Source organism: Podarcis erhardii (assembly GCF_964252035.2).
Source record: "Podarcis erhardii genome assembly, chromosome: 1".
NCBI lineage: Eukaryota > Metazoa > Chordata > Lepidosauria > Squamata > Lacertidae > Podarcis > Podarcis erhardii.
In genome coordinates, this window is record NC_138497.1 from 98577215 (window position 1) to 98604536 (window position 27322).

Consider the following 27322-nt stretch of genomic DNA (forward strand, 5'->3'; position numbering starts at 1 on the left):
TCCAGCATCCATTAAATTACATAACAAAGGTAGGAGAGTTGGAATAATTTCAACACTTTGAAATATCCAGACATCCCCACATCCCAATATGAAATATATATATAGACATCCCCAATATGTTAATTCTCCTACAGCTGTTTGTGTAATAAGTGGGGGAAGGGTGTCACTCATGAATAGAGGGAATAACCTGAATGCAAAAATTACCAGGTTCAAATCTCAGCATCGGGGAAAGAGAGGCACTTCTCTAACATCCTGCAGGATTGCTGCCAGTCAGACACTGAGCTAGATGACCCTGACATCTAGGAAGCAGTCCAATGCACAACAGGTGCATCTTAGTTGTTACTTAGCTATATTTGTTACTTAGCTATATTTTCATTTTACACTGTCTGTTCCTTTTTAAGACTTCTCTTTTAGCTGTTCATCATGACCTTCTTGACCAGGGGTCAGCAACCTTTTTCAGCCGTGGGCTGGTCCACCATCCCTCAGACCATGTGGTGGGCCGGACTATTTTTTTGGGGGGGGATGAACGGATTCCTATGCCCCGCAAATAACCCAAAGATGCATTTTAAATAAAAGTACACATTCAACTCATGTAAAAACACCAGGCAGGCCCCACAGATAACCCAGAGTTGCATTTTTAAAAAAGGAACACATTCTACTCATGTAAAAACACGCTGATTCCCAGACCATCCGCGGGCGGGATTGAGAAGGCGATTGGGCCGCATTCTTAGGTTGCCTACCCCTGTTCTTGACCTAGGCTTTAAAAACAAAACAGTGTCTCTTCTGCGTGCATCACCTGTCCTTAAAAATATAGCTTCCAATTCATTCAACCTATTACTTTAGATTCTGCATCTCTTAGTTTCCATCTCTTGTTTTGTCAGGCTGCTTGTTCCTTCCTCTCTTCCTCTTGGCACCACACTTGTTAAATTTGAAAAGGATAACAGCAGAAGTGCCATAAACACTGAGTGTGTGACTTATGCTGGCAACACTCACCCACAAAGCCTAATTTGCAATGGATTAACTTGCCCTTAATTTTCATTTAATTAAATGTGAAAACAGCACGTGGTATATGTACCTGTGAGAATTTTTTAAAAATTAAAAAATTAACAAGCTTTTAGAAATCTAAACAAGCTGCCACAAGACAATGTCCCAAGCTAGACAGGCTGAGCTAAATTCAGAATTTAGAAAATGGTTACTGCTGAATACACAGCAGATGTGTACCTTTTTGTGTGCTGCATCCTGCTCAAAGCTTCTCACTGTTTCACAGCTACATTGCTGCACAAAGCTTAAGTGAGTGAATTTGATTCATACCTTAACCTACAGCATCAGGCAAACCGAATTATTGGCACTTAAATTAACCTAGATGGAAGAAGGATCAAATAATACAGTTTAATCTATGGAATATTTACATGGAAGTGACAGCCCCTCTGTTCAGTGGTCCCAACTTCACTGTATAGGATTTCAGTCTATACAACTGAACATGACTGTGTGCAGATATAACAACAGCAACAACAACAACAACAATTTATTATTTATACCCCACCCATCTGGCTGGGTTCCCCCAGCCATTCTGAGTAGCTCCAAACAGAATATTAAAAACACAATACAGTGGTACCTTGGGTTAAGTACTTAATTCATTCCGGAAGTCCGTACTTAACCTGAAACTGTTCTTAACCTGAACCACCACTTTAGCTAATGGGGCCTCCTGCTGCTGCCACGCCGCCGGAGCACAAATTCTGTTCTCATCCTGAAGCAAAGTTCTTAACCTGAAGCACTATTTCTGGGTTAGCAGCGTCTGCAACCTGAAGCATATGTAACCTGAAGCGTATGTAACCCGAGGTACCACTGTAAAATATTAAACATTAAAAACATCCCTTAACAGTACCACTTAATCTCTTTCTCTGCCCTGATGTCTACTATAGGTGAGTCAGAAAAAAGATAACCTGAATGCATGATTTTGTCTTCTACTCATCATTAATTTGTAAATATAAATTTGCTGAGATTCAAGTTTGTTGGTTGGCACTGAAGGTCAAAATATTTCTGAAATGCCAACATCCTTTTTAAAGATGAAGTGGAAACTATGAGAGAGAGAAATTAACAATGTTATATTGTTTCTACGCAAAATATTAGAGCATCTGATGAGACTGCTGATTGGTGCTGTCACACTCAGGGACATCCTTATGGGCTTCCTATAGGCACTTGGTTTGCCAATATGAAAACACGATGCTCAGCTAGATAGGCCTTTGACCTGATCTAGCAGAGCTGTTCTTATGTTCTTAGACATATGTTCTTAGGAGCATTGGTTGCATTTCCAGTAGACTGATTTCCCTAGTGCTTCAGCAAGCCACATATTCAACAAATTAGCACACCAGATGGGTGCTGTTATCAAAAAACAGTGGTGCTACTAGTCCAAACAAATACCCCAGTAACAGTAGTACCTAACCAGCCATTCAGTTTCTAGCCATTTCTACAAGAAAGCACTTATTTGATGTACTTACTGTGTTGCTACCATTCAGGTTACTGGAGGAACTGCCACCTAGAGGTGCCTTGATTTAATCAAACATAAAGGCAGCCTCAAATGTTTGCTTAGGGGCTTTGCCACTAGATGGCATCATCCATTAACTGCAAAGATTAAATACCTTCTGTCATGACCTTAAACTTGACAGAAAGTAAAATGTAGTAGACTATATATTTTTAAAGTTATGCGCTTCTTCACTGTATCCTGATTCAAGGTTTTCTACTGAAGATATGAGATAGCAATAACAAAACAAGCACATACATGATGTAATCTCTGCTGTAAAGCTGGAATTATATACACATGCACAACACACAGCAGCAGCTCAAAGGACTAGACCATTATTCTTACGGATTCTCACATTATACACACACACACACACATACAGAGAGAGAAAGGAAAGCTCACAACCAATGACTGAGTAAAATCTTGTTTCAGTGAAATCAGCATCTGTTCTATGAAGGGCAACATTACAGAACAGGCATGTGTTTAGGGTCCTTATTGGTGCTACCACATCAATCATGCCAGCTGCATAAACAAATCAATAATCAATTGGCTGGTTCAGTGGATGATACTTTCCCCCCATAAGGTGCACAAATCCAGATTTGTTACTTTGCCCTAAACTGCCCTTAGGTGGCATGGAAACACCTTTTCCTGCCATGCAGAATCAAGCATGCTCTGCTGCCTAGTCACGTTCCTTGGCTTTTTCTCCATAGCAACAACATTTGCATTGCCTCTTCTCCACCAGATTATTTTGTAGCTCTCTTAATCACTTAGTCTATCTCCACAATAATCTTGCCTTGAACGAAGATTGTTGGAGAGTTCCAATAGTTTTTATATCCATTCTTTGTTCATTCTTAGAAAGAAAGAAAGAAAGAAAGAAAGAAAGAAAGGGATTTGCTATCCTTGAAGCTAATTGAAAGGGCAAACTAGATCTTAAGTTAAGTATGTGATTGGACCTTGTGCACTTGGTTTTTATTTCCTAAATAGCATTCAGGGAGGATGATTCAGCTTGAGACCATGGCTTGTGCAGGGGCAATTTAACTTATTTCTTTCTACTGCAGTTTCATTCGAGATTCCTTACCACCTGCAGCTAGCTGTTTGCCCACTGGGGTGGAGGTTTTTAAGCAGTGTTTGGATGTCATGGATGCTTTAGTTGAGATTCCTGCATTGCAGGGGGTTGGACTAGATGACCCTCAAGGTCCCTTTCAGCTCTACGATTCTGTGATTCTTTGAAAATATTCATTACTAGCAAATATACCTTATTAGACTAATTCATATTATATACTGCCTGACAGGGTTCATTGGACAAAAATGTTGCAGGAGAAGGAGATTTTCCAGTAATACAGTCACTCACTATGCGTAGACTGGTAGAACTAAACCTAATTGTTCATTATGTGAAAATTTCTCACTGCTGGCTGTTGAATGAATGGCAGAAATGCTTAATCCATTTTGCAAAATTAAAAGCAGAGCTTTGGAGGTGTTTTTATCCATAGGCATAGACAAAGGAACTCATCCTTAGGAAACAAATCTGTTAACAGATGAGCAAGCAAAGCCCTCTCAAACTACCCTAATAGATTTTATACAGTAAGAGGTACGTATCTCAATTCTCTGAGTGCCAGTTCTTATGTAACCAAAATGGCATCATCCACACACTACAGGCAGACTTGGAGAAAACCCAACATGCAAAGAAACCTTTCAGGAGGAAATCCAAAGGAGGAATATCTCCCCACTACCCCGCAAAAAAGTAGTTCAATGAAGACTGAGCATGCTGACAGTTGTTGGTGGGAATGGAAAACTGCGGGCACAGGGGTAATAGAATGGAGTCTCTGAAAATACTCTTATTTTATCACAGGTCCCACTTACAGAATTTATATGGGGGGGGGGCCTGCAGACTGGGAGCTCTATGATAGGACTGCTTTGTTTGTTTATTACATGTATATGCCACTTTCCCTCCATTTTGAGTATTCATTCTGATATGTTAGAAGAGAGATTAGATGCTGTTGGCTATTTAATGAGCATTCAGTCTGATTTGTTCATGGGGAGGCAAGATGGCATGCTATCACTCTTTCTACTGCAGTTCCCCATGCTTCCCTCATTGTAAAAACTCTGATGTCTTGGGGAAGTGAATTTGTTGCTCTAAATCACTTTTCATTGTGCAACCTGAATTAGCCAGTGTGTGACTGAAGCCCGCCTAAAAATAGCAACAGTCTGGAAATGGGACATTTCTTGTTTGTTTTTTGGCAGGTGCATTCTGTAAAAAGTCATTGATACAGTGCTTTAGTGGTGGATTTATACACATCAATCCACTTTATTAGTTGTTCTGCGAGGCTTTCTTCATTGCTGTATGAAGGGGTAGTCTTGCACTAGACAGCAACAAAAGTGGGATCCAACCCCCAACCCCCCACTCATATATTTGTGGTATTAAAAAGTTACAGGATTAAAGAATGAAGTTATAGGACATGCACTGATTGGAAACAAGGCAGTATGTCCACCCCAGACTTTTTGCAGGCACAAACAGTATGAAAACTGGATCACGTATAACAATCTTAATATCCCCACAGGCACAACTCAGCATGAATGCACAATATAAAAGGCACCTGGAGGAGTCATTTCACTGTTGCACAACTCTTTCTGAACGCTATCCAGCTTCTACACTCTATTCATGTTGCATAGTTTTGACCAGCTCAGCTCTCCTGAGCTATCTGATTGGTTACTGTAGCCTGATAGGTTAGTGGGAGGACTGGAACACCAATTTAAGTTAATGAAAAACTACTACTCCAAGGGCAGGCAGTACAAAAGCACAATTAAGTTTATCGGGTGCAAGCCTTTGTTGAAACTAATCTTCAGGTGAACCTACAGAAATGAAAATTGACATTCATAGTCACATTCTGCCTAAGGAGTGGCCTGATCTAAAACAGGTAATAGCTAGACTGGATATTTGGTACAAAAGCTCTAGGTACAAGTATTGCTTCTGATTGCTGTGAATGTTTTCAGCTGAGCTTTATCTCTCATACTTCTGGGCTTTGAGAACTCCCTTCTGGGTATATTTTTTTAGGCTGAACTCTTAAAGAAGAAGATGACTGATCTTAAGTTCCAAATGCTTCTGGCCCCCTAGCGTTTGCCAGAGGGCATTTTGACTATTCCATTAATTTGAATCCATTAAACAAATATGTTCTGATAGTTGCTTGGTAAAGCAGGCAGGGTTCTCTGTGTGTTGTTGTTTAAAAAAAATACTGACAGGAAAATGTCCCTTTTCTTTTTCACCTTTTAATAAAATTATAAAGTTTTCAGCTGCATTGCTGTGAATCAAAACACAGTGGGTTTGGCTAGTCTTCAGTGAGGTTGTCTTCTCCCCCCCCCCCTTGTTTCAATCCACATTTGCAGTGTTGCACTTTTGGAGAGGGGGTGGGGATGTCTTCACACGCATGGCCTTTTTGGTTTCCCCAACCCTGGAAAAACAACAACCCAGAATTCTAATTAACTAAGTTGCCATCTGCACCTACATGAATGGCTGTATCACAAACACACACCCTGCTTAAGTATGAACTGAATGCAGCTTATGTTTTCTAGTCAGATTGAAGCTGGTTTGAGGGGGGGGTGCATCAAAGAAGAGTTTCTCAATAAACTACACGATTGGTACTTTGGCCAAAGTTATGTGTATGCAGCTTGAAAAACTAGCAGTGGGAGTGCTCTGGATGCAGAGTAAGGTGTAATGTGAACATACCCTTTATCAGCATCTTTCTTCATCCACTGAAGGCATCATTGAGTTATTGGTATATGGTGCAATCCTAAGCATTTTTATTCAGAAGTACTATCATTCAGTGGGACTTACTCCCTAGCAAATATATCTAGCATTGCAGCCAATGTATTTAAATGCATAGAGCTATTTAATTTATCAGAATAAATCAAATATCTTTATATTGGGTAATATCTAGTATTAGTCCTACTTGGAGTAAACCCATTGATATCAGTGAAGTTAAATGTTGTTGTTGTTTAGTGGTTTAGTCGTGTCCGACTCTTCGTGACCCCGTGGACCAGAGCACGCCAGGCACTCCTGTCTTCCACTGCCTCCCGCAGTTTGGTCAAACTCATGCTGGTAACTTTGAGAACACTGTCCAGCCATCTCGTCCTCTGTCGTCCCCTTTTCCTTGTGCCCTCCATCTTTCCCAACATCAGGGTCTTTTCCAGGGAGTCTTCTCATGAGATGGCCAAAGTATTGGAGCCTCAGCTTCACGATCTGTCCTTCCAGTGAGCACTCAGGGCTGATTTCCTTAAGAATGGAGAGGTTTGATCTTCTTGCAGTCCATGGGACTCTCAAGAGTCTCCTCCAACACCATAATTCAAAAGCATCAATTTTTCGGCGGTCAGAAGTTAAATAGCTAAGTCCATTAATGTCAATTGGTCTAATCACAGTATGACTTAGACTGGATATTACTCAGCATTAGAAAAAACAAAAGTTTGAGAATTTGTGCTACTTGCACTGGGTTATTAAACAAGCCAGTAGCATACACAATCCTGCAGGAAATGACACTTACCTGGGAGGGAGTAAACCTCACTGAACTCAACAAGACATACTTCTGAATGTCTTAGATGTATATAGCTGTGGTCCCCTATAAAATGCCCAGCCCACTAAGTTGGCTCAGAAGGATACTATGGTCAATGGCATTAAAAGCAGCTGAGCAATCAAGGAAGAATAATAGAGATGTACTCTCCCTGTTCCTCTTCCAATCTATCAGTCAAACTATTTATTTCAAACTATCATTTGACTGTTTCTGGGGTCCATATCTGGTCTTTAGTTATTTTCAGCAAAACTCAGACGTTCACATTAAAACAATACTTTGATTGGGCACACTATGAACTAAGAGTTAGATAACTCTTTTTACTAACATACCAACCTTATCTTAAACTGGTGGTAATCAGTGCATAGCACATCACTTACAAAAAGAACTTGATTCTGCAGAAGGGTGTTGCGGGGATACTCCATGCAAAATACAGTTTGACATCAATGGAAAACAAAAATTGCAGGTTTTGTGCCAGGTTATTCATGCAGATGCATTAAAGTTGCCTCTATGTGAACTAGTTATTGGCTATTTCAGAGTACCTTTTCAGTCTCTCATAATGAGATATTTCAAACCCAAGAATCTTTGAAATAAAAGAAAGCTGCCTTTCTTTCATCTGCAATCCCCAACCCCCGGATATTAGAAGAGTTTTAAACCTCTCTGGGAGAATCAATGGACATTTCACTTGTGTATTTGAAGCTTTTCTCTGCTCTTTAAATATTAATAAAAGAAGGTGACCTTCACCCCTGCTTCTGAAGCATAGAGGCTGAAAGGGAGAATCAATATATGCCTACACTAATGATTAACTAATTACAGCTCAGCAGATTTTTTTTAAAAAAATTTTTTTATCACAAACCCAAGATTTTACTCCTGGTTTCATAATAAAGGCTTAGCATTAAATGCACACATACTTGGGAATAAGCCCCACTGAATTCAGTGGAACACAATTCTGAGTATCCTGCATTGTGCTGTAAAAGTCCATTTTGGTGGAATGGGAAGTACCGGTAGATATTTTCTTAAATCATAACAAAATTCATCCTGGTGGTAGCCCAGTCCCATCCCATCTCCACTGCAGATGTGGAACCACTATGGACATCATAGGACAAGCAGCTGGACAGTATTGTCCTGGACCATTCAACTACAGGACAGCTAACATTCTGTGTGCTTTAAAAATGGAACTGCCCCAATAAGAAAGAAATCCAGGGTGGTATAGCGGTTAGAATGTTGGGCTACTAGTATTGAGAGACCAGGGTTCAAATCTCCACCCAGCCATGAAGCACTCTGTATGACCTTGGGCTAGTCACTGTCCAACCTACTTCACAGGATTGTTGTGAAGATAAAATGAGGATGGGGAGAACTATGTATGCCACCTTGAGGTCCTGGGAGGAAAAGTGCAGATTTCCTGTCTTTTATGCCATCATGGGCTGCTTTTATCCAGAAATGAAAAGGCCCTCTGTCCTCTTGTGTCACCTTCTATACCAATAAAACAGGGTCAGTGGTTGTTGGTGCTTTTGACCCCAGCATTGGAGCAAAGCATTGCAGCTCCTGTGCTGGTCATTACTGCACTCATTGTGCTAAAACCTTAACAAATTAATTGCAGTAGGTTACATTAGAACACAGTCCTAACCATGTGTCATCAAAAGGAAGTACTACTGAATCCAATAGAAGTGGACTTTAGTCCCAAGTAAATGGGGTTCGGATTGCAGCCCAAGTCACAATTGCAATGGGACCCAAGTGCAATTAAATTGCTATGGGTAGAACCCATAGATTATTGCTTTCAGCATGTTTTATTGTTAATTATTTATTCTGCTGGAAGCTACCTTAAGCATTGGAAGACTAGTCCTAAGAGATCCAGTCCATCAGGTCTAGTCTAATGTTCAGCTAGTTCAGCACTCTATTTCTAATAGGGGCTGGCTGCCTCCTGGACTACATAAACAGAGCCTGAACACAACAGTTTTAAATGTGCAATCACTCTATTATTGACTTAACATTTCATAAGTAGCTATATATTTGAAACTGGGCTCCATAGCTAAGAGAAATTTTTGAAAACTCCCAAAATAGCCCTACATCCCTATGGTCACAATTTGGCTCTAGTCAGAATAGCTCTTCACATGATAGCCTTAACTCCTGTTTCCATGGCTATGGATTTAACCATATGTATACTTCTCCTCCTAGAGATATGGCTATGGTGGATGGATTCAGCTGGAGGAACACTGTGAGGTAAGCTGTGTTTCTGACATATGTGACCCATGAATAAAAAGTTATCTAGGAATATATATTAAAATTATGGGAAAATCTATATGAATAACCCTACTGAATTAGTCCAAAGATTCATCAAATTCAGCTTCAGATTTTTCACAGTGGCCAGCCATATGCTTCCGGGAAGCCCACAAGCAACACATGAAGGCAACAGCCCTCTACTGCTGATGCCCTTTCCAGTTGAGGTATTGAAAAATGATACTGATTCAGAACTTAACTAATAGACTGATCCTCCATTATACTGACTACCCACCCTTTAAATCTAAACAAATATCTATCACCACATATTGTGACAATGAATCCTATGAATTAATTAGGTCCTGTATGGAGGTGTACCTTCTTTTGGCTGTCCTTTTTTAAATATAAATTTGAAAGCTCACTCTCACACACATAAGAACATAAGAAGAGCCTGCTGAATCAGGCAATGCCCCATCTAGCCCTGCACCCCACAGTGGCCACCCAGATGCCTGTGGGAAACCTTCAAGTAGGACCTGAACACAAAAGCACTTTTCAGTAAGTAGCCATTAATAGCCTAATCCTCCATGAATTTGTCTAATCCTCTTTTAAGGTCATCCAAATTGGTGGCCATCACTGCCTCCCGTGGAAGCAAGTTCCATAGTTTAACTATGAAGAGGTTATTTTATCTGTCCTGAATCTTCCAACTCTATAATATTCTTTTTGAGGTAAGGCAGTCAGAACGGGGCACAGTCTTCCAAATGTGATTACAACATTGATTTGTATAATGGGATAACGATATCGGTGGTTTCCAAGCATGGAATTTGCCTTTTTCACAGCGGTTGCACACTGGGTCAACATCTTTGTCAAGCCATCTACTATGACATCAGTGCCTCGGTCATGGTCAGTGACCACCAGTTCACGAACACATGTTATCTTTCAAACTGTTTATATTGAGAAATATGTACAAATACCGTACACATTTACAAAACCAGGTGGTGTTATGGACACGAGCCATGTGGCACTTAGCAAACTGAATGGTGAAAATTGCAAGAATATGTTTGTCTACTTAATGTGCCTGAAAGACAGAAAATATACGTATATCTGGAGGGAAGGCACTTTGACCAACTAACTCTCTCATTCATAACATGTTACTGTGCCTTATTTTAATGGAAGTCATGACATGAGCATGAGCAATGACACCTTTCTGTACATGCAAACCCTTTCCTATACCTGATTTGTTCCATTCACAAAATATTTAATGGAGGTCCAGGTCCTGAACTCAGTCCAACCCATTTTAAATGAAATGAATCTGGCCTCAAGCAAGCTCATTAGCTTATTTCTGCTTCCCAGGAGTAAGTAATTACTTCAAGGCCATTCCTACACTGCCTGTAAACTGAAGCCTGCAGAGAGAAAATTCTGATTAAATAATATGTACAGAGAGGGGAAATCCCACAGCTCTTAGCTAAAAAGCAAAGGACTAAGGAGCAGTTAAAAACTCACATGGTTTTTAAATAACCCATGGTTATTTGGAGTTATTATATAGAGAAAAAGTGAAATTATGCCCTTTTCAGTTTGCCCCAAAAGTAACTGCGGAAAAAATAAGAACCATTGTATAGATCTGAACAAATACAATATCCCAAACTCTGAAAACCTCTTAAGAATTTTGCTTTCTTCACTTTTGCCCTCTGAATCTTTGTCTGAATCATTTTCTTCACGTCTCCATAACAACCACTGCCTAAAGCTCATTCCCTCTGAAAAGCAACTTTTAACAAGCTCAAGGATCACATCTCAAATTTGCCATCACCTCAGTAGAATGAAAAATTATTGTACATGACCTAAAAGCTGGCCTAGATTTATGCCTCTCTGGAAATCAGATACAGTTGTCTCATAATAATTTTGTAAGGTTAAACACCTGAAACAGCAACTTTAATTTTTTTTAAATCATTTATACCTAATATGCAGTGACAGCAACTTAGTGATCTCCATAACAATCAAGTGTTAAAAGAATGTACTGGATGAAGAACGTACTGCTAATTAAAAATACATTGTCTCTTAATCATAATATTCAGCATTCATGAGGTAGATACTGGAGAGTGAAGGTACAGTGTTAGAAGATGGCTGCTCTACCACAATTTTACATGGAGGCTACATTTGCCCCACCCACCCCATAGTCAGAGAAAGGCTCTGGGGCTCACTCCTTGCATGAAGGTAGTGGTGCAAGGAATCACACCACTGCAGCAGCCAATGAGGTGAGGGTAGTGGCTGCCTTTATAGGGGAAGCACCACCCTCAGATGGCTTTGACAGCAACTCATCCTCCAACCCTGTAAGATAAAGGCATGTGGAGTTGTTGTTGTCTGTCCCGCCCCCCCATTCTTGTGCAATTTCTATGCCTGCTAGTGTTTATGGTGGTGGACACTTTGCTGCAGATATGTTTACAGTCATTATTTTACCCCAAACACATGTCTCATCATGAGTCTTCACTTCAGGGATATGAGGGCAAAGAGCTCTCACAACTGGTTTTGTGCACCCTAAACAAGCATACTGCTTTGGTACAGTGGAGGATGCTGTCCGCTCACCAGTGCTGAAGTGATCAGCCACCGGTCTGCTTGACTTCTGTACATGGAAGAGAAGGCACCAACTTGCCTTATTTCTCAGGCAGCTGGTTCCTGTCACTTCGGAAGGTGAGGCAGCTTAGAAGAGGGCTTCCAAGACTCTCAATCCTTGGGGAGGTTTATATTTTAGGTTTTCACTTTGATATATTACAGAGTTACTTTTTTTGGTTAAAGGTAATTTGAGCTTTATTATTATTTTTGGCTTGGTAAAGCCACCATAGGGTGCCTTGACCACATCATTTTTCATTCAGTAATTATTTCATTGGAATGCACTGTTATGTGGTGAGAGCTCAGGCTTACCACATCAAGGGAAGCTTGTTTTCCCTTAGGTAGCAAATAACATCTCCGATCACACAACATTAAAATGAAAAAAGAAAAACACACTTTGCTTCAGCTTTACTATATCATATATTATTTCCTCAAAATATTTTATGCAAAACAACAACAACAACAACAACAGGTATATATTGGGGTTCAGTTTCATCATCATCATCATCATCATCTGACCAAAATGGTATTTTCTTGTTTTTTGCTAGAATTTATGGAAGTCAATATCAATAAATGTTGGGAAACAGTGTAATATAACCCACTGTTTATGTTATAAAACAAAGATTTAGCATCAAGAAAGGAAGCCTTAGATTAACTTTATGAAGAGCTCAGTGTGGCAGTCGTAGCTTGCAATGGAAAACTAATTTTCTCTGGATCCATGTGTGTCGAATAATTAACTGCAAAGCCTCTGAGAATCAGCTCCAAATTAATTTTAACTACAGATCCAGCAAATAAATGCTTGTATTAAATATATCTGGGTCATGTGTGTTCATGCTGATGATAGAATGACTATGTGATTTAAGCCCACACCTTTTAATGAGGAAAGAGCTACCTCCGTCCATCTAATTGAGCTAAGCAGATTTGTTTTCGTTCTGCATTGGGCTTGCTATAGTCTGCACATCACTAATGCAGATGGAGTGGGGGAGCCACTGTTTTTAATTAGGACATTGCTCATTGGAGATTCCATCTCATAGTATAACCCTTCAGGCCATTGGAAAGGCTATTATTTCTCTTGCTACAGTCGGCATTTATTTATGAGGGTTTAAAGGAGAACCCCTAGAGAAATTATAGTCTTTTTAGTATTGCTTCAGTACTGCAATGATTCCATATAACAATCTGCCAGCCAAAGAACCACACAACTTACTGTGCATACCAAAAAAATATTCCCTCTGATCATAACAAAATGAATCCCCATCATCTATTTTTATACAACAAGATGCTTGATTCCACCAGGTCATTTCCATCTTCTCTAAACCGTTTGGTGCTTGTTATGTAAAAGTCAACAGAGGACTCATATCTCCATACTCTGTAGGAATATATGCTTAAGTTCTTCCCTCCTGGCACTTTGGAAAATAAATTCTTCAACTATATTTGCCAGAGGAATCAGATGGCGGCACTGTAATTATAGCTTGTGATATTTGGAGCAATTTTCTTGAATTGTGACACAGCTGCCAAGTCATTCCAGGAGCCTGCCAAAATACAGTCACAATGAAATTTGGGGGGTGGGGGTAGAATTGAGGTTTTAAAATATTTATCAGTTGTTATGAATGATGTATGAGGCTAGTAACATATTCAAGGTTTAAAATGTCCTTGGTCTCATGGCTTGATTAAGAACTTGCAAGAAACCCACTGGGTCAAAACACAAAGTTGTGGAAGTTTTAGGCAGGCAGAATTGCTGTACTGTATTGCTTTCAACGCCCGCTAAAACTTCTTTGTTTAAGGAAGCCTAACCGGACATGAATTTGTAATGTGTAATACATAATGTGTAATTATAATATAGATATTTGGTTTGAAACTGCTGCTTTTATTTACATTTTGATAAAAAGATTGTGTCAACTTGCTTATAACATTTGATTTTATCTTTATTTTTAATGGAGTATTTTATATTTTTTATGTAAACCTCTTAGATGTTTTTGTTAAGAGCTATGAAGTTTTTAAAAATAAATAAATATATTTAGTCCAAGAATAGCCGAAGTAGTATCGTCCATATGTTATGAACTACAATTTACAGACACATGGCTTTGCTATATCTTTTTTTAAAGATTTTTTACATTATAAACCATTTTAAAATGTGTTTTAATAGTGTGTGTTTTTTTAAATAAATGAAGAGTCTAGGCTCCTTTGGGAAGGACAGCAGGATATAAAATTAATAAATAAAAAACTTCTATCAGCCTCAACTTCAAGTGATGGGAGTTGTAGTCCAGCAACATCTGTAGGGTGTCAAATTGGCTACCCTGGATTTAGCTCACCCTCATGATCCATCACAATCATGGAAATTAAATACAGCATGGATTCCTGCCCTATGGCCCCATTACCTATGTGTCACAGTAAACTGCTGTTATGTTAAAAAGATCAGGCCAGCAAAAGCCGTTGGGTACTAGATTAATAAATAACAGACAGGAAATACATGGAAATATTCCTTTAAAAGGAAATATAATAACATTTACCTTAATAACTGTTCCCCATTTTTTACAGAGGGAAGCCAAAATGATGAAAGATGGGAAACTTTTCAGAGTTATCCAAGAGAACTGTTGGGATCCAGAGGTTCGGATTAAACAGATGAACCAATCAGGTACTATTAGTATGGATGTGTACTATGCAGACGTCCAGTATGGCAACAGTAGCTTTTAAAAGATGCTTTTGCAAAGCATCAACAATTGATTTTCAGAATATATATTGCATTTTTGCTGAGTAAGAAGAGCTAAAGCAGACTGCAAAATATATTACTACAGAAATGCACCGATAAATTTCCATCTACATTCAAACCTGGAAGCCAAAGTAACAACAGTTCAAGTGTTCCTCTTGAAGAGCCATTCACTTGTAGTGGGTTATTTTTCAAAAATATTCATTAATTGCCTCCCTCCAGGAAAAGAGGTTCAAGTTTATTTCTAAAGTAGCTGATTACTATGTAGTGAAGAAAACAATCCCAAAATTGTTTCCCTCCCTAGTAGTCCTAGAGAAGTCTCATTGTTCATAAACAAACTACTCTGGAATAGTTTGCTTATTTTTTAAAAAAATATTTAATGGCATTTATAAAATAACTTTTAATAATTTTGTTCTATAGGAGTCACTGTCCAGGCCCTTTCTACAGTTCCTGTCATGTTTAGTTACTGGGTAAGTCAAGTCAAGGAAAAGAACTACAGCATTTTTGTATTGCAAAAATCAAGCAACCGTGAACTCCACATGCAAAAAGGAAGGCAGAAATCCTTCTGATCAATCAGATACTTTGCAATGGCAGAAGGCTCAGGAGACTAAAGAATGTCAACAGATGTCATTGTACAGATGAGGTCTGATGGATTATAAATAATTGTGTATAAAGCTGGATATATTTGTCTTATTTCTCAGATATATTGATAATGGATGGAACTTAATTATTAATAACATATCTGAATATTGCTCGTTACAACAAAATTAGTTGCTTTACTCTAATACTAAAGCTTAACTTTCATTTTAAAATTGGCGTCTCCCAACCTACATGATTGTGAATAAATTCTTAATAGCCAGATGGGCAATGTGTCCAGTGAGGGCTGAAGCTTCTATGTGATAGAATGGAATTTAGCATTTGCCATTCAGGTTCCATTTTTGTTCTACTTGTGCAAAAGTGCTTTCAGAGGCATCAAAGAGCAACGCTAACAACGCAGGCATCTGCTCCTATTATGGTGGTGGCTAAAGAGCTTTTGTATTTGGCGCTACATCTAGTGGAAAATCATATCCAGAGTTTCAGCCTATGACCTCCTGCACTGAAAAGGGGTGGGGACCATCAAATATATATCTTGCTGCCCCAGCAGTACTTTAACTAATTAGCAGTGTCTGTGTGTATAAGGAGTTGAATTCCTGTATGTAGGGAAGCATCTCATTTTCTGGATGATTGCTGTGTGTTACACAACAGTAGCAGTTGCAAAGAATTTTGTAGTATCTGTGTGTTTTCCAGGTTGTACTTTGTGTGTATGGTGCATTAGGTTGTTTTCATGGATTGGTGCCTCAGCAAAGGAAAAGTAGACCATCTCTAGTGTTTGTGCTCCTTTTTTCTTCTTAATTGTCCTGCTAAGAGACCATAGGTTCCTAGCTAAGCTATCCTATTTAGTTGTTCTATGAAGCAAAGGGACTTAATTCTAGAGTTCTGCATATGCACTGTTTGAGACTCCACCTAAAGGTTATTTACACAACCAACTTTTGTTTCTCTCCCGATTTGAAAACCACATGTTAATTCCTTCTTCCTTTCATGATTCTTACCAGGCCAAACCACAGGATACTCTAGACCTGTGCCAATTTTTAAATAATGACTTAGCCACTACTGTGAAGAAGTTCCCAAAGAGGTTTATTGGCCTTGGCACCCTCCCCATGCAAGCTCCAGACTTGGCTGTGAAGGAATTGCATCGTTGTGTGAAAGAGCTTGGATTTCCTGGTGTGCAGATAGGATCTCATATCAACAACTGGAACCTGAATGCCCCAGAACTCTTTCCAGTCTATGCTGTGAGTAGACATTCCCTTGTTAATTATTATTATTATTATTATTATTATTATTATTATTATTAATACCCCATCCATCTGGCTGGGTTTCACCCAGATTAAAAACAGAATAAAACATCAAACATTTAAAACTTCCCTAAATAAGATGTGGAAGCCTAGATGAGCAGTAAATGACAGATATCATCTTATCTTTCACCAAGAAAGAAGGGAAGCATGTAGGAATGGGATCTTAAATGAAGATAGTAGCAGTGTCTCACGTATGTTGAAGCTTAGAGTGATTGGAGTTCTAAAAATGATAACCAGCACAGTGCTGTGAATTGAACCTGGTAGACAACAGGGACCCAGTGCAGATGCTGGTGGACCTGTGTATGTAGATGCTGTGAACTTGGTAGTTTCTGTACATGTAAATGCTGTGTACCCTGACATACCAACTTAATCAGGAGACAGGTATGGAAGTCCATGCCATGATTCTGAATCATGAACAAGGGTTACTCCCATATAAAATTCTTAATGCTACTAATAATAACAATGAATCATTTTGCACTTAAAATAACTGAAGTGCTTCACACAGAATTTTAAAAAGGGCCTGTACCTACCTAAAGGGTCACAATATAAATGAAGACAAGATGGAAATTAATAAGAAAAGGAGAAGGGGATATATATTTAGATGTATGTACATCTAAATGCTGCAAGTGGGCTCTGGCACTGGCTGATGGAGATTCCAGCCCATTGGAGAAGCCCATTAACTGACTTATAGATCCTCCTAAGACTAGCAATTATTTGTTATATTTTTATCACAACCTTCCTCCAAGGAGCTCAGGAAACAGTATATCTCTTTCTACCCCACCCCAGCACCATTTCATATCTTCACATTAACCCATGTTTCAGGTTGGTCTGAAACATGACTGTGCTTTCTGTCCTCAGTCCCCAGAAGCATGAGTGAAGAATTTCATGTGAGCAGCTGAGACTGAATTCTTTAGTTGAGATTCCTGCATTGCAGAGGGTTTGACTTGATGACCATAGGATCCCTTCCATTTCTACAATTATAAGATTCTATGATTATTGCTCTTAGATGTTTTACTCTTGTGTTATAAAAATACCAGACTCTTACATTTAAACATTGGCAATTGTATTACTTGAAATGTCATATTTTTGGTCGACTTTTTAATAAACTCTTCCCTACTGCCTCTAATTTTAAGGCTGCTGAACAATTAAACTGCTGCCTCTTTGTGCATCCCTGGGACATGCAGACAGATGGAAGGATGTCTAAATACTGGCTTCCCTGGCTTGTAGGTCAGTAGCACTTACAATTCTTAAAAGACATTCATTCATTTTGTTTGTAAGTAACAGCAATGAGCCAATTTAGCATAGTAGTCAGGGTGTCAGACCCAAGTTCAAATTCTCACTCAACCTGAAACTCCCTGCGTGACATTTGGCTATTCGTCATCTCCCAGCCCAACCTATCTCACAGGGGTTTTTTATAGGGATAAAATGGAGATGCGGAAAAGTGGGCTATAAATGAAATAATAGTAAATTTAAACACAACGTTTAAGTGCAGAAATAATGTAGTTTCAAATATGCAGTGATATAGTATAAAGGTACATAAAATACCAATATACAACAATTGTTTTATACAAGTCTCAATGGCAGTCAAAAAGAGTCCATATTATATAAAGTCAGAATAAAGAATCAAATAGGGCCAAAAAGAAGTATCCGGAGTATGAATTAGATATACGACTCAGTAGTGGTGACCAGGACAGGGCCCTGTTTCGGAGGAAATGCCTTCTTCAGCTCGGTTTTTTAAGGAATATAAATCTATTTGAAGTCTGTATCATTCAATTCTTTTGTGTTTCTTTTTCAACATGCGTCTTAGATAAATGAATCCAAATTTTCTTGTGTTTCTCTGTGCACTATATCACTGCATATTTGAAACTACATTATTTCTGCACTTAAACGTTGTGTTTAAATTTACTATTAATTTAAAACTGTTATTCTTAGCAGAATATACACGTTTTTCTTTTCAACTCTCGAGTAGGAATTATTCCTTGTATTGAAACTTTTGGCCAGAGCTCTTGGTCTATCCTTTTCAGTGTACTTCCAACAAGAACTCCAATTTCTTTAATGATATAAATGAAATAATGCAGGAGACACAACTGAAAATGTACAGGGAAGATTTGCACAACTTTTCTTACAGTTCCTTAAATTCATTCACATCCATGAAGTTTGCATCAAGGGGCTTTTAATCAGGATGCCGTTGATTGTTCTAAGTTCCCTAATACAGCAGTCCTCTTAAAATGGCTTTAACTATCACCCTGAGAAGTACTGAAAGGGGGATATATAAATTTCCACATATGTAATGCCTTGCTGCCACATGCCTCTGGGTGGTGGCAAATTGTGGCAATTTACACCCCCACACCCACCATTATGAGATAACTGAAGCATAGATTGTGCATTATCCTTGAATAAGTATGTTACCACCTTGGATGCTACTTGGAAGCATGAAATGAAGGTGCATAAATCACTTTTGCTTTCCGTTTTTCCCATCAGAAGTCACAAAAGACATTGCAGATAGGAATAAGCTGCTTGTAATTAACACATGATAGAAAATTGTTAGCTTTGTCAGATCTCAAGATTCAATCTCAATAGCACTGTGATCTCAAACTCCTCCCCCCCTTTTACTCCACATGGGTCTTCAACATTTTTTTCTATTTAAGCCCACATGGGACCAAATGCCTCCTGCCACATCTTAGGATACTCCTAATGTTCTGAATGTCTTTACAGAAGCAGAAGCATATCTGCCTTCTCTGCCATAGCTCTTTGTTTATACTACATTGTTCATTCTCCCTCAAATGAAAATGAAATTTCTTTTCAAGAATAAAAGTAGCGATGAGAAGATCAGCTATTTTTAAACTGAATTGTCATCTCTCTTTCTTCCTTCCATGGGGATTATTTGCAACCAGCCAGTCACTGATATGATAATCTGTACTTCCTGTGAGTGAAGGTAGTCAATACAGGGCTTGATTCCAACTTCCAGGGCCAGTGATTTGCTGGAAAAAGAATATCACAGGCAGAAAATGAAGGGAGGTGGAAAGGGGAATTAGTGAGAGTTGAGAGAGCAGTTGCTGAGCCACCTGTGGCCTGGCCTGCCTGCTCGATTGCTTGAGAAATTTTTAAAAAGCATATTGTCCATTCACTCTTCCTTATGGGCAACCTTATTCCCATTAATTGGAAGAGAGAGACACATATATGGCACATTAGGGAAGATTCAGGCGAGGAAAGATCCTTGGTTGTAACCACTGAAGATGGAAGCAGAGGACTATAACCCCAGGTACGAAGGTTCCCTAAAGGTGCTGATAAAACTTCTCTCAAGCCAGTTGGGACTTCTTTCCACTTTTTATAAATGAAAAAAGATCTGTAGTGTTACACTTGAGGATATGGCAATGTGTATGTAAACAGGCTAAGTGCTGTACTTGTAACAAAACCTTATCAGGAAAATGTTGCTACCTTTTAACTTGCTTGCTTATAACTGGCACTGAGCAGTGCACCATAGCTGAACCTATTAATTTGTTTTTATTTTAAGTACCTAGCAGTGAAATATCAGCATTGCACAGTATTACAACATCAACCGAAGTTGAGAGAGATGAATAGGCAAGGGGAGGGGAGGAAGTCAATGAAGCATGCAGATTTCTGTTCCCCACCACAAATATAGATTTTTTTAAAAATTGAATTTATATACCACCCTTCACCTGAGGATCACAGAGTGGTTTACAGTATAAAAACAGAAAAATACATACATATGCTGTGTAAACTCATCATATGCATTCATACAACAATGTATTATCTAATTATCTCAAGGGGCAACAAAGCACCATTCTTCTGTATAGTAGCAACTCTACATGGTCACCACAATGAATTAGAACAGCTCACACCCATATGGAGCAGGCAAGCCTTCCCCAACCTAGTGCCCTCCAGATATTTTTAACTACAACTCCCATCATCTCTATCTCTATCCTGAGTGGGGCTCATGGGAGTTGGGAATCCAATATCTGAAGAACAGAAAGGAAAGACTGGAGTAGACTTTCATACGAGAAGGTTCCACATCTGTCACACTGCACATTCTTGGAAGTGACTTGCTCTGGTGCAGAGAGACTCCATGCAATGTGGGTTCATTATCAATGTGATAGGGGACCCTGTCAAATTACAGCTGTCGTGTTGTTTCCAACTAAGTTTTAGTCAGAGTAGACTCACTGGGTGGGATTCAACTAATGAGGCCCATCAGCATAAGCCCTTTGTAAGGACTTCCACTTGCACAATTGGGTTCCTCCCTTTTCCTCCCCAATGTCCCCTGAAATTGGCTCAGGGTGTGTGTTGGAGAACCCTTAGAACAGCAGATGAGGAGAGGAGAGGGGGATCACTCCATCTGGCAAGCCAAATGCTGATTGAACAATAAGAAGAGCATGGTGTTGAATTCCTGCTTTGAACTTAAATTAGTCACGCCCATCAATTTTAATAGATCTACTTTGAGTGTGACTAACATACTTAGACAAGTATTCCTCTGAACTGTAACTTTCTGCTCTAATTGTTTTAATTGCTCTTTTAACTTTTTTAATTGTGCTTTTAGCAGGCTTTTTATTGTGTATTTAACTACAGTATGTGTGACAATTTTATAATGGATGTAATACTTATCAATCACTTGATAAGGCATGTAAGCTGTATATAAATTAAAAGAAACAACAATAACAATGTAGGGGTGTCTTGTGGCCCCTAATCTGTGTTTCTGATTCACATCTCTCAGGAACATCTATGTGACATGACACCATCACACTCATTTTCCTGGCAAGTAGCTGCTAATAAAATGGAAAGGGAGCAAGGAAACTCTTTGTGTGAGCATATGTCATCTTTTCTTAGGTGTTACTGGTAAAATATGAATCAGGGACCTGGTAAAGTCAAGTTGGAGTATCAGTTATTCAATTATACACAGTGGATTTCACAATAATTGTAATAATTTTTTTTTTTTACAAAACTATTATGCATAGTACTGTAGAAATAATTAATAACTCTTTCTTGCTATTAGGAATGCCCTCGGAAACAACCATCGCTATTTGCTCCATGATTATGGGAGGGGTATTTGAATTGTTTCCCAAGCTAAGAGTTTGCTTTGCCCATGGAGGTAAGTATCTGAGAGCAGGAAGGCTGGAGGACACACAGAAATCATCAGTATACAACTCTTTGCCCCAACACACACTAGTCATGGGGTGGTAATTCAACACTAGCTCTACTCAAAGTCAGCCCATTTAAGCTTTTGGGCATTACACACTTAGGTTCATTCAACTGGGGTTGGCTAAGGCATGGTAGAGGCAAGGGCAGCACTCCAGGTATAAAGCCAGATTAGACCTTTCAAGGTCAATATCAGGAAATAGCTGTTAGGAATGTGGATGGGGAGGCAGGGATCACTGCACGTGCATTCCATATGCAGAAAGTCCCAGATTCAATCCCTAACTTGAATATATCAGCAATGTCTATATTATTTTACAGTGTTTAATGGTACTCCTAGATATATTCATTCAGGCAAAGTAATTTACAACACATCTTTCTTTTTAGGTGGCTCTTTCCCTTATACAGTGGGGCGCATTTCCCATGGATTCAACGTGCGACCTGACTTGTGTGCAGTAGATAATAACATTGATCCAAAGAAATACCTTGGTTCATTCTACACAGATTCACTTGTTCATGATGAATGTGCACTGAAGATGCTAACAGATGTAATAGGAAAGGTGAGTGAGATGGTATTTAGCCAAAGACTGCAAGTAAGCTCTCTCTCCTGACTCTTTCGCACTCCTATTGGTGCAAATGGAAATTTCCTTCCTAATGCAAATGACCGGGGGGGGGGGGAGCAAAGGATTAAAGCCTCTCTTTCTCCATCATACATCAGATGAGAAGAAAAAAACTTGCCATGATATGGAAGCAAAGGGATGGGGCCACCTTTCCTAGGTGCTAAACATCCCTTCTCTCTTGCCTTCCTTTCTCCTGGGTGGTAAATGGAAAGGAAGAGACAGAAGCCAGGGCATGCCTCTACCCTTTGGCACACCCTTAGATTGACTCTTCCTTTGCCCAGGCAATAGGAGAAGAATAAGCAGCAAAAAGACTGGTGAGACAGGGGTTACCCAGGAAGAGAACAAAAACTCATCTTCTTGGTATACTTGAAATGATTACGTATTGCCCATCTTCCTCCAGGGACAGTTATAAATATCTGAGAAGGGTCAAATTGAGACACACAAATAATGAAGGAAGTACAGTCACCCTCTCTCTAACATGCCCCAGTCTTTTAACTCTGCCACTTTCCAGGTTGGAAGGTGGATTAGAAGGAAGATTCAGCATTAGGACATGCTAGAGAGAAAATGGTGGCATTTTGCTGGTGCTTTTCAAGGTTGCCCTTCCTATTCTCTTCCCTAATTCAGAGATCACAAAGATGAGAAGTGATACTTGAACATGCCAGCAGTCCACTTGATCTAGATCCTGGCCTTTTGACCTGTTCTGTCCTTATTCACCAATAAAAACCTAGTTGTTGATACTTAATAAATGCATTTGATTGATCCAGTTCCTCCTTTTTTACTTGCTGAGTATTTTACCAGCAAACAATGCTAAAAATAATACACATCAACAATGATATTAACAAAAGCTGATACAACATGGATTAAGCTAGCTCTTTAACTGTGGCTAATTATTGCTTAAGCGCTAGGCTCTTTGGAGATTTGACACTGTCTGACTTTTATACAGTCAGGTAGGAGATGCTGAGGCACCACTAATCACACTCCAACAAATTGTATCTGAATTGTTTTAATTTTGAAGGTTATTTTAATATTCAGCAGCTTTGTGAGACTTTTCCCCAGTGGAATCAATGCAACTTTCAGAAAATCTCCAAACACCGTGGACTGTCTTGTAAAATTTTCCACATTTACTTCTATCTCTCACTGATGAATTTATACAGCTAGCTGGAATAAAATTAGATACCTTCAACATTCAGTATCTGAGCACACAATCAAAACTTATGCAGGCCATTGCAAAGAAAGAAATCATCAGCTGTCCTGAGCATACCCAGCCCAAAGAGGACAAATGGCCGGGAGTTTAATTCTTTACTGACAAAGCATGAACTTCTAGTAGCTCCACTGGTGCACCAAATATGCATACACACACTTCTGGTGGCTAAGCAGCTGGAGCCCCTCCCTGAGCTTATGCTCCAGACTGGACTGATGGAGTTGTGGGTGGCCAGCCCTCAACCCCAAACTTAAGTGCCCTCCTCCAACAGCACAAGGGCAAACAACCTGTGACTCCTTCAACACAGGAGTTGTCACTGTGCCTGTCTCCTCAAGTCCCTCCTGGTCCTAGGAGACAGCAGGGAAGGGAACAGAGGGGATTCTGATAGCTCCCTCCCTTCCAGCCAGCACCATTTCTCCCTCAGCTTCTGGTACATTCTGTCCTTCCTCCCTTGCTCCTGTCTCAGGGGAGGCACAAAACTCATATATCACTACCCATTTCCTTTGGCCCCGCCATCTCTTCCACCCATGCCTGTATCTGCAACCCTTCTGCCAACCCAGCAGTTCGAAAGCATGCCAGTGCAAGTAGATAAATAGGTACCTATGCAACCGTAGGGTGGTGTCCAGGAAGGCCACATTGACCTATCAGCTCAAGGAGAGGGCCTGGTAAGATATGGCAGGGCAGCACCATTATGTATAAAGCAGGGCCAGGTGAAGGTAATGTTTTACATCAAAAATAGTGCACAGCTAAGGGGAAATGAATTCCCTCCAGCCAGTTTGTGTAGACACCCATGTCACATTTATTCAGGTATGTGGACTGGCACCTCATTTGTAACCCTCAACCCCCAAAAAGGCACTGATTACCAGCATGCATTTTGGCCCCATGCTGGATATGATATTAGACTATGAGAAAAGTGGCTGTGCAACAGACTGTGGAGACCTAAGTTACACATTCTCTTCCTTTGACCCAACAGAGTGTAATTTGTTTCTCTACTGACCTTCAATGAACTCTTTTAGCAACCATGTAAGGCAATGACTTTTGAAAGTAACAGTATTTTCCAGCACCCTGTTTGCTCTGATGTCTATTTCTAGAACATCAGCAGACTCAGCTGGTGGATTTGTTATCTGAGCATTAAGGTATATATTATTATATATGTTACCATAAAACACAGTTACAAGCTTAGAATCATACGAGAAAGAGCATCTAAAGCCCCTAAGGGCATGTACTTTACATATACTTTACATAACAGACTTTTTTACTTTATACTGTACATGGTTGAGGAGTCACATGGCTGTATATAGTAGACACATGTAAAAGATCTTGGCCAAACACAGATTTCCAGAACCTTTGCGTCCAATATTTCCTTTGTCATCTATGGCATACATCTCTTCTTTCATGCTTTACAATAGCTTCCAAAAGACACAAGGCAGATTGCAGTGGGCCTGTGCTTTGACATAACTGTTAAGATTGAAGTGTTTCTTTCAGAAACCCCACGGTGACACCTGCTGGAGACACTTGGCAGAGGGGAAAATATTTTTGTACACAGCCTCCAGAATTTCCTCCAGAATCAATGCTTTGGGCATTTGTTCTGATATCAGTGACTGTGTTGTTTGATTGTTTCTTTCTAAGATGTGTTTATAACATATGTCTGTCTTCCTTTCTCCAAGGAACTCAAAATGGCATAAATGAGGAAATATCATTTTATTTATTTATTAACCCTGTGAGGCAGGTTAGGCTCAGTGGCAGTACTTGGAGCACCACAGAGACAACTGAACACTGAGTAAATGTGATATCTAAAAGAAGCAGGGCTTGTTTTTTTAAGTGTCAATTTGTATTCATTTCTTAGTAAGAAGGAAACAAATGGCTATGGCATGATGGATCACTCCATACACCTTCCTCTTTTGTCATAACTTTACTTTTCCCTCCCTCTTCTTTAACACAGGACATAATTTATGAATGATCCAAAATGATCACAGAACCTCTAGCTTTCTCTACCCATAACAATGGAAGCAATTTGCACAGGAAGAACAGCCTTTCTATGGAGAAGGAAGGAAAGGGGTTGCCTTCTTTAAATACCAAATCTTGCTTTCTTCCTCATTAATCATCCATTCAGTAACAGCATATGTTAAAGCAATCACATATACTATATCCACTTACTCGGGAGTGCACCTCATTGCACTGTTTCTCCTACAACAAAAACACTTACCTTCTGAGGTAAATAGTACAATCTTGTACAATTCTCAACTTCCTGGCGTCTTTTACCCACTATGTACTCTCTTTTACTGGCCAGCAATTTGCACACACAGAAAAAACAAAGAGTTTTAGGATATAATAATCAAAATGTGCCTCACTTATATATAGAAAAAATAATAATGCTCCCCATAGGACACTCTTAAGTTGGAAAATGTGCACCTATTAAATCAAGGACAAATAACTTTTGGCCCCCAAGTCATTGTTGGATTCCCACTCCTGTCAGCCCCATCTAGCATGATCAGTGGTCACAGGTGGTGGAAGCTGAAGTCTAACAATACCTGGAGAACTACAGGTTTTCCTTCCCTGAATTAGCTGCTAATAATGCTATCCACCTGCTTATTTCTGTTTTCAGGACAAAGTGATGCTGGGAACAGATTATCCATTTCCACTGGGAGAACATGAACCTGGAAAACTTATTGAATCCATGGAGGAGTTTGATGATGAACTAAAGGTATTAATTATTACATTTTTAAAAAATCTTTCCATCAGTCCCAGCCATCACAACTTCACTGGCTGGGACTGATGGGAATTGTAGTCCAAATCAGAGCAGGGTTTGTGGTTCAGGAGGGGAAGAGTTGCTTACCTTGTGCCCAGCAGGAGAAACAGATTTCTGAGTCTTCTGACATGAAGGGCAAAATCCCTTTCACTGCTTGTGGGAGTTTGCAAAGCCCAGTGAAAAATGAGGAGCTGATCCCTTTCTTGAGTCCTCTGCATATGCTGAGAGATTCCTGAGAAGAGACAACCACCAATAATGGTTGGCTACTACTGTCCCTGGCTGTTTATTATATTTCATAATTCAAATTCATTTTTATACAAGAAGCCACTGGACATTTGTTTGGAAAGAATCCTGGTGCAGATATATTAATTTCTTTTCAAGCCATTACTGTATTTGTATCCAAAACATTTGTTAAGACTCTCAAAAGCCTCCTTACTTTTTGTTGCAGGATAAGCTCAAGTTTGGCAATGCTCTTGCATTCTTGAATCTTGACAGAAAGCAGTTTGAATAACCTCAGAACTATAAACATTTATCGCAGTGTTGGGTCTTTATGTATAATTATGTATCTACATCCTTATGTGTATGCATCCCCATGAAAATTTCAAATAAAAGTATGTATAATATTTATGGTTTACATCTGGAAGCTTCATGCACCTTCATGCAAGCTGTATGCATTCTGAGCCTTTCAAGTGTGTAGATCTGGCAGATTCCCTTGTTATCTACAGAATCAATTGTTATAGTTTTTGATGTTTTGGGGACTTTCTATAGCAGCATTCACAATGGCCAGATCTGAATTTCAGGAAACATCTCCTCACATGGAACTGCAGTACAACAATTGTGGCTCTTGAGCTGTGCTTATCACAGTTCATGTAGGAATGCTCATGAAAGTACAAGGTGCTGGATGTATTTATAGTAACAGAAGTCTCCCTACTTGGCCTCACTTGGGAGCTGAAGTGGAGAAATGCATTCAGCTAAGCTCCTCAGCAAAGGTATAGTATAGAAAAGACCACATTTGAAGAATTATTAAACATTCACCTTCAACTATATGAAGAAAGGCTACATTTGTTCTATTCATATGCAGCAGATAGAATAGAGTATCTATGGCTCTTTTTC

The 27322-nt window shown here is 39.4% G+C and overlaps 2 protein-coding genes across 2 annotated transcripts in view; one reads left to right on the forward strand and one right to left on the reverse strand.

The window, feature by feature from the left end:
• The window catches only part of TMEM163 (transmembrane protein 163), a 113226-nt gene that overhangs the window by 79247 nt on the left and 6657 nt on the right, over window positions 1-27322 (reverse strand). The window contains exon 2 of the mRNA XM_081873490.1: window positions 26297-26441. Within this exon, the coding sequence (XP_081729616.1) occupies window positions 26297-26441 (145 nt within the window). The remainder of the gene's footprint in view (window positions 1-26296; window positions 26442-27322) is intronic.
• ACMSD (aminocarboxymuconate semialdehyde decarboxylase) lies at window positions 5312-26832 on the forward strand. Its single transcript, XM_081873325.1, has 10 exons — window positions 5312-5436; window positions 9253-9297; window positions 14431-14527; window positions 15020-15069; window positions 16192-16428; window positions 17625-17718; window positions 21500-21595; window positions 22027-22199; window positions 26066-26164; window positions 26658-26832. The coding sequence occupies exons 1-10, from the start codon at window positions 5380-5382 to the stop codon at window positions 26718-26720; spliced, it is 1011 nt and encodes a 336-aa protein (XP_081729451.1). The 5' UTR covers window positions 5312-5379; the 3' UTR covers window positions 26721-26832.

What these genes read in the sequence shown, in the direction of transcription:
- ACMSD (XM_081873325.1), top strand. Translation starts at nt 5,380, where the DNA reads ATGAAAATTGACATTCATAGTCACATTCTGCCTAAGGAGTGGCCTGAT. An exon ending in TAAACAGATGAACCAATCAG is followed by an intron (nt 14,528 to 15,019) that starts GTACTATTAGTA and finishes TTTGTTCTATAG; the next exon opens with GAGTCACTGTCCAGGCCCTT. An exon ending in CTGGCTTCCCTGGCTTGTAG is followed by an intron (nt 17,719 to 21,499) that starts GTCAGTAGCACT and finishes TCTTGCTATTAG; the next exon opens with GAATGCCCTCGGAAACAACC.